This window comes from Lineus longissimus, chromosome 2 (genome assembly GCF_910592395.1).
Source record: "Lineus longissimus chromosome 2, tnLinLong1.2, whole genome shotgun sequence".
Taxonomy (NCBI): Eukaryota; Metazoa; Nemertea; class Pilidiophora; order Heteronemertea; family Lineidae; genus Lineus; species Lineus longissimus.
The window spans coordinates 28779429-28791559 of record NC_088309.1 but is presented as its reverse complement, the minus strand read 5'-3'; the positions used below and the strand labels follow the sequence as shown (position 1 = coordinate 28791559).

Here is a 12131-nt window from a genome sequence, read left to right as displayed (position 1 = left end):
GTCTTTTTGAAGACTAAGAGTGCAACCCAAAGCAGCTAATATAGTACTAATCAGAACACAATAGTAATCATATGTTTATTTATTTAACACTTGAAAGAAATGCTGAAGACAGAGTTACTCATTTATCTTTGTGACACACAAGACTCAATCAGACGACATTACTTCAGCCATGGAAGTAATACCAGAAGTGTAGATTCTGCCAATGTCCAATGGCTTGTAGCATCCCTCTGTACCCTAGTCCACATGTAATTTACAACAGTCTCCTCTAAAACCTTGTCTGCCTTATGGGTCTTTACAAGTCTATCATCACAATGATTGCCTAAGTTATCATGGTTACTTGGTTCCAATTCGAGTCCTCTTGTTCCATGAATAGTTGGCTCCATATGATTTAGCCTTGAATTTCTGCATGTGTTTGTTTTCTATATTGTAGGCCCACCCTGAAAGAAAGTAGAGAATAAAAAACAGGTAACATCAGGGCCAAGCAAGACCGAGTTTCTAAATGTAAGAAGATGTGCAGAAGTTGAATGAAAGATCTGTTCACTGTCAGGTGAAGTAGAGTTCTGTTAAGTCTGAGAGAAGACTGACGAGCCGACATCACAAAGACTCTCAGCAAGACTTACCATTTTTCTCACAGAATGCAACTGCATCTTCTTGACTTCTGAATTCACAATGCATGTTGGACATTGGATCACCAGTTGATGTCCAACCCATAAGTGGATTCTCCCATCTCTCCCTGGTGTCTAAAGCAACCCTCCATTTACGGGTACCGAACGTTCCCGACTGCATGGCATTTCTGGCAGGAACGTAGATTCTTGCTCGTCGGGTCTTGACGTGTTCTTCAGGGATGCCGTTAATTGCAGACAGCTCAACCTAAGGAGAGGGAGAGAGAGGGAGAAGGTAAAACAGCCACTTTTACATGTTGCAGAGTCAAATGGTTCAGATCAAATATGCAAAGCGTCATCATTGTAAGTTACACTAAACTGACTGGGAACCAATACAGCAACAATCTTCATTTATTTCTGCATGGTTGCGTCTTCAGATCCGCACTCTTTAACACTCAGTCAGCTATGCCATTGATTATCTGTAGGCCTTAGAAGCATCCTCAGTACCTTTTCATCAACTTCAATCAGTTGCTTCTTTTCTTGTTTCTCTAAACTAATTCCTGCAGTTAAACTGTGGTCTTCAACCCTGGCCACCGAACTTGTTGAGATGAGCCTATAAATAGAAAGAAAGCAATGGTTAGATTTGTTTTCCACACAGTCAAACTGAGATGCTATAACTACAGCATCATGCAGAACAGAAACATCCACACATGCGCGCAAGTAAAAGCAAAACCGATACACAACCAGTTTCATGTTGACATGATGTCAAACATCCTGACCACAACAGTTATAGACTGCAGCAAACTGCTGCTGTTATCAGAGATTTTTTAATGTATAGAGACTCACTTTCGGGGATAGATATCGATAATATGAATGTAATTCTTGGGGTAGGCCTACTCTGTACTGGGACTGGGTAGCCCTGTGTAAATGTCTATGCCTTATGAGGGTCTTTCATTTCTTTGTCATCACTTTTTCTACTTTTGTTGCACTTGTACTTTTGCACATTTGTAATGCAATTTTATTTACATGAATAAATATGATTATTTTATTATTGTTATGTCTACTGTCTGTATATTGGTAGGCCTACTGGTAGGCCTAGTACTGGTTTGTGGTAGTGAAGCGGACTGAGTGAAAGATTCACCACAATTTCACACGATTGCCAACTGGCACTTGGGAGTATATCAAAGAAATTATTTCCATAACATAAGGTCACCATGTTCTATCTGTCTTTCGGTGTTATCTTGCAATCTGTCCATACCTTACGGTGCTACCGCGGCAAATATCTCTGCAACCTTGCCTGACCGCAACAGACAGAATCGTCGCCATTTTTGCTTATCAACAGCGGGTTTTCCGTTCGTTCCACTGGGGGCGGAAAGGTCAGGGAGCGAAACAACCGCAAAACTTGACTTGCCAAACTCAGGTCTCGTTAGGGAGTTTTTCCCAAATGTACGCGATGATGACGTGCCCCATTAACAGGGCGTAACATCTATTTTAAGATGCGTTTCCAAAGTGAATGCATGAGAACAACCCATTTGTGTCGTATATCACTGGAAACGCCCGATTCCCCTGATTCTGCAGGATGTTAAATCGGGCATTTTATTTCTTTAAATAAATCATAAGCGTCGCATTTGCTCCTAGCTATGTTCACCATCCCAAATGGCAATATTGCCAATTGGGCCGGACAATCACGAAAAACCCCAAATATTATACATTTCTTCCTGAATAATTCTTACAGAGACCATTCTCTCATGAAAGACAGTTGCTTACGCTACACAAAAATCAAAAAAAAATCGAGGGTCAACCATTGAACTTTTGAGATATGTTGAATTTTGCACAAATCAGCGAAAAACGCACCAACTGGCACTGGACGGCATTTTAACACGGGGCCGACGCACATCCCAAGTTCAGTGTACACATACGTCGGCAACAACAGTATAAATGCGTAGTTTTTTGTTAGTCGCCTATTGAGTAGCGCTATAGGTTTCAGAAACTCCAAAAAAAGATGTCTTTGCCAAAACAACTGCTGAATCAACGCTGACATACTGTAAGGACCGAGAAATCAATGATTTTAGGAACTACGGTTAGGGCTTGGCCGCGCATGAATAACAAAAAAAACTCCCTAATGAGACCTCAGACAAGCCATGTGTCAAGATTGTCTCTGTGGCAGCAATGCTGTGAACTGTCTTCTCTGTGGTCACGTCGAGGTGTCTCACCCCCAGATAGGCCAGGAGTCAACATTGTCTCTGTGGCAGCAAGGCTGTGAACTGTCTTCTCTGTGGTCACGTCGAGGTGTCTCACCCCCAGATAGGCCAGGAGTCAACATTGTCTCTGTGGCAGCAAGGCTGTGAACTGTCTTCTCTGTGGTCACGTCGAGGTGTCTCACCCCCAGATAGGCCAGGAGTCAACATTGTCTCTGTGGCAGCAAGGCTGTGAACTGTCTTCTCTGTGGTCACGTCGAGGTGTCTCACCCTCAGATAGGCCAGGTGTCAACATTGTCTCTGTGGCAGCAAGGCTGTGAACTGTCTTCTCTGTGGTCACGTCGAGGTGTCTCACCCCCAGATAGGCCAGGAGTCAACATTGTCTCTGTGGCAGCAAGGCTGTGAACTGTCTTCTCTGTGGTCACGTCGAGGTGTCTCACCCCCAGATAGGCCAGGAGTCAACATTGTCTCTGTGGCAGCAAGGCTGTGAACTGTCTTCTCTGTGGTAACGTCGAGGTGTCTCACCTCAAGGAAGGCCAGGTTGCAACTTTGTCCCAATCAGCTATAACAGGTTGGAGACAGACGAGAAAAAAAATCATTGGGGGAATCAGTATGTGCTGGAGTTTGAAAAGTTTTGGTGCGGGGTATGATGATAATGAAAATGTTTACATCTGTACATGGATGATTAGATAACAAGACAAGGAAGAAGAAAAAAAGAAAAAAAATTCGGCAGATTCACCGGGGGTCGAACCCGTGACCTGCCGATCCACAGTCAAACACTTGGTCAAACACTTGGTCAAACACAACAGCGTCGTCTGACGGTGGCCAGTGGTACCAGGCTATGCAAACGAACGCGCCACAATAGTGACAAGGTCGCGCAGGTGGCAAAGTGATTAGCCGAAATAGTTCCAAGTAATCGTATATTTCGATAGTTGTACAGATTTTTCTCAACATATCGTATGTATATACCTCAGTGATATAAAATATTATCTTTGCAGTTGATTTAACGTTTGAATGACCTTTTTTAAAAAGTTTTTCAAAATCGAGGTCAGCAGGGTCAGACACAATCATTTATTGTTTTGAAAGACTCCGGCAGGGTCAAAAGAAACAGTTGTTGGCGTGGATGATGTCAGCAATATGGCGAATTTCCGCCCCACCCGTGAGATTAGCTCTCGTCACGTCATGAGCACATTGAACTGCTGGTAAACCGTACTCCGCTCTCTCCATCATCAACGACGATATATGTCGGTGCCGGCCGTGCGAGGTCATTTCAATGAAAAAGACGCACGCCACTGCCGTACCCGTACCTGAGAAAAGTTGCCGTTTTAGGCAGATTTGCGATGATTGAAACAATACATCTACCTCATAATCCATGTACTCGAACGCCCGGAATCAGTATGTGCTGGAGTTTGAAAAGTTTGGGTGCGGGGTATGATAATGATGATAATGAAAATGTTTACATCTGTACATGGATGATTAGATAGCAAGACAAGGAAGAAGAAAAAAAGAAAAAAAAATTCGGCAGATTCACCGGGGGTCGAACCCGTGACCAGCCGATCCAAAGTCAAACACCTTCAGCGCTGAACCGTCAAGGCTTTCATGTTGAAATGAAGATTTTATTTGCCTCTTATATGCGGTATGCAAACGAGCGCGCCACAATAGTGACAAGGTCGCGCAGGTGGCAAAGTGATTAGCCGAAATAGTTCCAAGTAATCGTATATTTCGATAGTTGTACAGATTTTTCTCAACATATCGTATGTATATACCTCAGTGATATAAAATATTATCTTTGCAGTTGATTTAACGTTTGAATGACCTTTTTTAAAAAGTTTTTCAAAATCGAGGTCAGCAGGGTCAGACACAATCATTTATTGTTTTGAAAGACTCCGACAGGGTCAAAAGAAACAGTTGTTGGCGCCGATGATGTCAGCAATATGGCGAATTTCCGCCCCACCCGTGAGATTTGCTCTCGGCACGTCATGAGCACATTGAACTGCTAGTGAACCGTGCTCAATATGTACCGGCTACCGCTCTCTCCATCATCATCAACGACGATATATGTCGGTGCCGGCCGTGCGAGGTCGTTCAATGAAAAAGACGCACGCCACTGCCGTACCCGTACCTGAGAAAAGTTGCCGTTTTAGGCAGATTTGCGATGATTGAAACAATACATCTACCTCATAATTCATGTACTCGAACGCCCGGAATCAGTATGTGCTGGAGTTTGAAAAGTTTGGGTGCGGGGTATGATAATGATGATAATGAAAATGTTTACATCTGCACATGGATGATTAGATAGCAAGACAAGGAAGAAGAAAAAAAGAAAAAAAAAAATTCGGCAGATTCACCGGGGGTCGAACCCGTGACCAGCCGATCCAAAGTCAAACACCTTCAGCGTTGAACCGTCAAGGCTTTCATGTTGAAATGAAGATTTTATTTGCCTCTTATATGCGGTATGCAAACGAGCGCGCCACAATAGTGACAAGGTCGCGCAGGTGGCAAAGTGATTAGCCGAAATAGTTCCAAGTAATCGTATATTTCGATAGTTGTACAGATTTTTCTCAACATATCGTATGTATATACCTCAGTGATATAAAATATTATCTTTGCAGTTGATTTAACGTTTGAATGACCTTTTTTAAAAAGTTTTTCAAAATCGAGGTCAGCAGGGTCAGACACAATCATTTATTGTTTTGAAAGACTCCGGCAGGGTCAAAAGAAACAGTTGTTGGCGCCGATGATGTCAGCAATATGGCGAATTTCCGCCCCACCCGTGAGATTTGCTCTCGTCACGTCATGAGCACATTGAACTGCTAGTGAACCGTGCTCAATATGTACCGGCTACCGCTCTCTCCATCATCATCAACGACGATATATGTCGGTGCCGGCCGTGCGAGGTCGTTTCAATGAAAAAGACGCACGCCACTGCCGTACCCGTACCTGAGAAAAGTTGCCGTTTTAGGCAGATTTGCGATGATTGAAACAATACATCTACCTCATAATTCATGTACTCGAACGCCCGGAATCAGTATGTGCTGGAGTTTGAAAAGTTTGGGTGCGGGGTATGATAATGATGATAATGAAAATGTTTACATCTGTACATGGATGATTAGATAGCAAGACAAGGAAGAAGAAAAAAAGAAAAAAAAATTCGGCAGATTCACCGGGGGTCGAACCCGTGACCAGCCGATCCAAAGTCAAACACCTTCAGCGCTGAACCGTCAAGGCTTTCATGTTGAAATGAAGATTTTATTTGCCTCTTATATGCGGTATGCAAACGAGCGCGCCACAATAGTGACAAGGTCGCGCAGGTGGCAAAGTGATTAGCCGAAATAGTTCCAAGTAATCGTATATATCGATAGTTGTACAGATTTTTCTCAACATATCGTATGTATATACCTCAGTGATATAAAATATTATCTTTGCAGTTGATTTAACGTTTGAATGACCTTTTTTAAAAAGTTTTTCAAAATCGAGGTCAGCAGGGTCAGACACAATCATTTATTGTTTTGAAAGACTCCGACAGGGTCAAAAGAAACAGTTGTTGGCGCCGATGATGTCAGCAATATGGCGAATTTCCGCCCCACCCGTGAGATTTGCTCTCGGCACGTCATGAGCACATTGAACTGCTAGTGAACCGTGCTCAATATGTACCGGCTACCGCTCTCTCCATCATCATCAACGACGATATATGTCGGTGCCGGCCGTGCGAGGTCGTTCAATGAAAAAGACGCACGCCACTGCCGTACCCGTACCTGAGAAAAGTTGCCGTTTTAGGCAGATTTGCGATGATTGAAACAATACATCTACCTCATAATTCATGTACTCGAACGCCCGGAATCAGTATGTGCTGGAGTTTGAAAAGTTTGGGTGCGGGGTATGATAATGATGATAATGAAAATGTTTACATCTGCACATGGATGATTAGATAGCAAGACAAGGAAGAAGAAAAAAAGAAAAAAAAAAATTCGGCAGATTCACCGGGGGTCGAACCCGTGACCAGCCGATCCAAAGTCAAACACCTTCAGCGTTGAACCGTCAAGGCTTTCATGTTGAAATGAAGATTTTATTTGCCTCTTATATGCGGTATGCAAACGAGCGCGCCACAATAGTGACAAGGTCGCGCAGGTGGCAAAGTGATTAGCCGAAATAGTTCCAAGTAATCGTATATTTCGATAGTTGTACAGATTTTTCTCAACATATCGTATGTATATACCTCAGTGATATAAAATATTATCTTTGCAGTTGATTTAACGTTTGAATGACCTTTTTCAAAAAGTTTTTCAAAATCGAGGTCAGCAGGGTCAGACACAATCATTTATTGTTTTGAAAGACTCCGACAGGGTCAAAAGAAACAGTTGTTGGCGCCGATGATGTCATCAATATGGCGAATTTCCGCCCCACCCGTGAGATTTGCTCTCGTCACGTCATGAGCACATTGAACTGCTAGTGAACCGTGCTTAATATGTACCGGCTACCGCTCTCTCCATCATCATCAACGACGATATATGTCGGTGCCGGCCGTGCGAGGTCGTTCAATGAAAAAGACGCACGCCACTGCCGTACCCGTACCTGAGAAAACTTGCCGTTTTAGGCAGATTTGCGATGATTGAAACAATACATCTACCTCATAAGCCATGTACTCGAACGCCCGGAATCAGTATGTGCTGGAGTTTGAAAAGTTTGGGTGCGGGGTATGATAATGATGATAATGAAAATGTTTACATCTGTACATGGATGATTAGATAGCAAGACAAGGAAGAAGAAAAAAAGAAAAAAAAAAATTCGGCAGATTCACCGGGGGTCGAACCCGTGACCAGCCGATCCAAAGTCAAACACCTTCAGCGTTGAACCGTCAAGGCTTTCATGTTGAAATGAAGATTTTATTTGCCTCTTATATGCGGTATGCAAACGAGCGCGCCGCAATAGTGACAAGGTCGCGCAGGTGGCAAAGTGATTAGCCGAAATAGTTCCAAGTAATCGTATATTTCGATAGTTGTACAGATTTTTCTCAACATATCGTATGTATATACCTCAGTGATATAAAATATTATCTTTGCAGTTGATTTAACGTTTGAATGACCTTTTTAAAAAAGTTTTTTCAAAATCGAGGTCAGCAGGGTCAGACACAATCATTTATTGTTTTGAAAGACTCCGACAGGGTCAAAAGAAACAGTTGTTGGCGCCGATGATGTCAGCAATATGGCGAATTTCCGCCCCACCCGTGAGATTTGCTCTCGTCACGTCATGAGCACATTGAACTGCTAGTGAACCGTGCTCAATATGTACCGGCTACCGCTCTCTCCATCATCATCAACGACGATATATGTCGGTGCCGGCCGTGCGAGGTCGTTTCAATGAAAAAGACGCACGCCACTGCCGTACCCGTACCTGAGAAAAGTTGCCGTTTTAGGCAGATTTGCGATGATTGAAACAATACATCTACCTCATAATTCATGTACTCGAACGCCCGGAATCAGTATGTGCTGGAGTTTGAAAAGTTTGGGTGCGGGGTATGATAATGATGATAATGAAAATGTTTACATCTGTACATGGATGATTAGATAGCAAGACAAGGAAGAAGAAAAAAAGAAAAAAAAATTCGGCAGATTCACCGGGGGTCGAACCCGTGACCAGCCGATCCAAAGTCAAACACCTTCAGCGCTGAACCGTCAAGGCTTTCATGTTGAAATGAAGATTTTATTTGCCTCTTATATGCGGTATGCAAACGAGCGCGCCACAATAGTGACAAGGTCGCGCAGGTGGCAAAGTGATTAGCCGAAATAGTTCCAAGTAATCGTATATTTCGATAGTTGTACAGATTTTTCTCAACATATCGTATGTATATACCTCAGTGATATAAAATATTATCTTTGCAGTTGATTTAACGTTTGAATGACCTTTTTTAAAAAGTTTTTCAAAATCGAGGTCAGCAGGGTCAGACACAATCATTTATTGTTTTGAAAGACTCCGGCAGGGTCAAAAGAAGCAGTTGTTGGCGCCGATGATGTCAGCAATATGGCGAATTTCCGCCCCACCCGTGAGATTTGCTCTCGTCACGTCATGAGCACATTGAACTGCTAGTGAACCGTGCTCAATATGTACCGGCTACCGCTCTTTCCATCATCATCAACGACGATATATGTCGGTGCCGGCCGTGCGAGGTCGTTCAATGAAAAAGACGCACGCCACTGCCGTACCCGTACCTGAGAAAAGTTGCCGTTTTAGGCAGATTTGCGATGATTGAAACAATACATCTACCTCATAATCCATGTACTCGAACGCCCGGAATCAGTATGTGCTGGAGTTTGAAAAGTTTGGGTGCGGGGTATGATAATGATGATAATGAAAATGTTTACATCTGTACATGGATGATTAGATAGCAAGACAAGGAAGAAGAAAAAAAGAAAAAAAAAAATTCGGCAGATTCACCGGGGGTCGAACCCGTGACCAGCCGATCCAAAGTCAAACACCTTCAGCGTTGAACCGTCAAGGCTTTCATGTTGAAATGAAGATTTTATATGCCTCTTATATGCGGTATGCAAACGAGCGCGCCACAATAGTGACAAGGTCGCGCAGGTGGCAAAGTGATTAGCCGAAATAGTTCCAAGTAATCGTATATTTCGATAGTTGTACAGATTTTTCTCAACATATCGTATGTATATACCTCAGTGATATAAAATATTATCTTTGCAGTTGATTTAACGTTTGAATGACCTTTTTAAAAAAGTTTTTTCAAAATCGAGGTCAGCAGGGTCAGACACAATCATTTATTGTTTTGAAAGACTCCGGCAGGGTCAAAAGAAACAGTTGTTGGCGCCGATGATGTCAGCAATATGGCGAATTTCCGCCCCACCCGTGAGATTTGCTCTCGTCACGTCATGAGCACATTGAACTGCTAGTGAACCGTGCTCAATATGTACCGGCTACCGCTCTCTCCATCATCATCAACGACGATATATGTCGGTGCCGGCCGTGCGAGGTCGTTTCAATGAAAAAGACGTACGCCACTGCCGTACCCGTACCTGAGAAAACTTGCCGTTTTAGGCAGATTTGCGATGATTGAAACAATACATCTACCTCATAATTCATGTACTCGAACGCCCGGAATCAGTATGTGCTGGAGTTTGAAAAGTTTGGGTGCGGGGTATGATAATGATGATAATGAAAATGTTTACGTCTGAACATGGATGATTAGATAGCAAGAGAAGGAAGAAGAAAAAAAAATTCGGCAGATTCACCGGGGGTCGAACCCGTGACCAGCCGATCCAAAGTCAAACACCTTCAGCGCTGAACCGTCAAGGCTTTCATGTTGAAATGAAGATTTTATTTGCCTCTTATATGCGGTATGCAAACGAGCGCGCCACAATAGTGACAAGGTCGCGCAGGTGGCAAAGTGATTAGCCGAAATAGTTCCAAGTAATCGTATATTTCGATAGTTGTACAGATTTTTCTCAACATATCGTATGTATATACCTCAGTGATATAAAATATTATCTTTGCAGTTGATTTGACGTTTGAATGACCTTTTTTAAAAAGTTTTTCAAAATCGAGGTCAGCAGGGTCAGACACAATCATTTATTGTTTTGAAAGACTCCGGCAGGGTCAAAAGAAACAGTTGTTGGCGCCGATGATGTCAGCAATATGGCGAATTTCCGCCCCACCCGTGAGATTTGCTCTCGTCACGTCATGAGCACATTGAACTGCTAGTGAACCGTGCTCAATATGTACCGGCTACCGCTCTCTCCATCATCATCAACGACGATATATGTCGGTGCCGGCCGTGCGAGGTCGTTTCAATGAAAAAGACGCACGCCACTGCCGTACCCGTACCTGAGAAAAGTTGCCGTTTTAGGCAGATTTGCGATGATTGAAACAATACATCTACCTCATAATTCATGTACTCGAACGCCCGGAATCAGTATGTGCTGGAGTTTGAAAAGTTTGGGTGCGGGGTATGATAATGATGATAATGAAAATGTTTACATCTGTACATGGATGATTAGATAGCAAGACAAGGAAGAAGAAAAAAAGAAAAAAAAATTCGGCAGATTCACCGGGGGTCGAACCCGTGACCAGCCGATCCAAAGTCAAACACCTTCAGCGCTGAACCGTCAAGGCTTTCATGTTGAAATGAAGATTTTATTTGCCTCTTATATGCGGTATGCAAACGAGCGCGCCACAATAGTGACAAGGTCGCGCAGGTGGCAAAGTGATTAGCCAAAATAGTTCCAAGTAATCGTATATTTCGATAGTTGTACAGATTTTTCTCAACATATCGTATGTATATACCTCAGTGATATGGCTAAACTTTAGAATTACCGATCGGATGTTCCTCCGCACTATATAAGTTGTGAATCGGTTTAAAGGGTTAGGGTTAGGGTTAGGCTACTTGTTCATTATTCGGTATTCATTCGCGCCTTAGACCCATACTTCCGATCGGGAATTCTAAAGTCGTTCCAAAATATTATCTTTGCAGTTGATTTAACGTTTGAATGACCTTTTTTAAAAAGTTTTTCAAAATCGAGGTCAGCAGGGTCAGACACAATCATTTATTGTTTTGAAAGACTCCGGCAGGGTCAAAAGAAACAGTTGTTGGCGCCGATGATGTCAGCAATATGGCGAATTTCCGCCCCACCCGTGAGATTTGCTCTCGTCACGTCATGAGCACATTGAACTGCTAGTGAACCGTGCTCAATATGTACCGGCTACCGCTCTCTCCATCATCATCAACGACGATATATGTCGGTGCCGGCCGTGCGAGGTCGTTCAATGAAAAAGACGCACGCCACTGCCGTACCCGTACCTGAGATAAGGTGCCGTTTTAGGCAGATTTGCGATGATTGAAACAATACATCTACCTCATAATTCATGTACTCGAACGCCCGGAATCAGTATGTGCTGGAGTTTGAAAGGTTTGGGTGCGGGGTATGATAATGATGATAATGAAAATGTTTACATCTGTACATGGATGATTAGATAGCAAGACAAGGAAGAAGAAAAAAAGAAAAAAAAAATTCGGCAGATTCACCGGGGGTCGAACCCGTGTCCAGCCGATCCAAAGTCAAACACCTTCAGCGCTGAACCGTCAAGGCTTTCATGTTGAAATGAAGATTTTATTTGCCTCTTATATGCGGTATGCAAACGAGCGCGCCACAATAGTGACAAGGTCGCGCAGGTGGCAAAGTGATTAGCCGAAATAGTTCCAAGTAATCGTATATTTCGATAGTTGTACAGATTTTTCTCAACATATCGTATGTATATACCTCAGTGATATAAAATATTATCTTTGCAGTTGATTTAACGTTTGAATGACCTTTTTTAAAAAATT

General features: G+C 42.9%; 1 protein-coding gene across 1 annotated transcript; it reads right to left on the bottom strand.

Moving 5' to 3' along the window:
• Positions 1–64: 64 nt before the first annotated feature.
• Positions 65–1945, bottom strand: LOC135483937 (NADH dehydrogenase [ubiquinone] iron-sulfur protein 4, mitochondrial-like). The gene is made up of 4 exons (XM_064765010.1): positions 1861–1945; positions 1110–1215; positions 621–870; positions 65–437 (listed from the first exon to the last, which is right to left on the bottom strand). Exons 1-4 carry the CDS (start codon positions 1926–1928, stop codon positions 334–336), a joined length of 528 nt encoding a protein of 175 aa, XP_064621080.1. The 5' UTR covers positions 1929–1945; the 3' UTR covers positions 65–333.
• Positions 1946–12131: the final 10186 nt, after the last annotated feature.

What these genes read in the sequence shown, in the direction of transcription:
- LOC135483937 (XM_064765010.1), bottom strand. Translation starts at nt 1,928, where the DNA reads ATGGCGACGATTCTGTCTGTTGCGGTCAGGCAAGGTTGCAGAGATATT. An exon ending in TGCCGCGGTAGCACCGTAAG is followed by an intron (nt 1,216 to 1,860) that starts GTATGGACAGAT and finishes TTCTATTTATAG; the next exon opens with GCTCATCTCAACAAGTTCGG. An exon ending in TGATTGAAGTTGATGAAAAG is followed by an intron (nt 871 to 1,109) that starts GTACTGAGGATG and finishes CCCTCTCCTTAG; the next exon opens with GTTGAGCTGTCTGCAATTAA.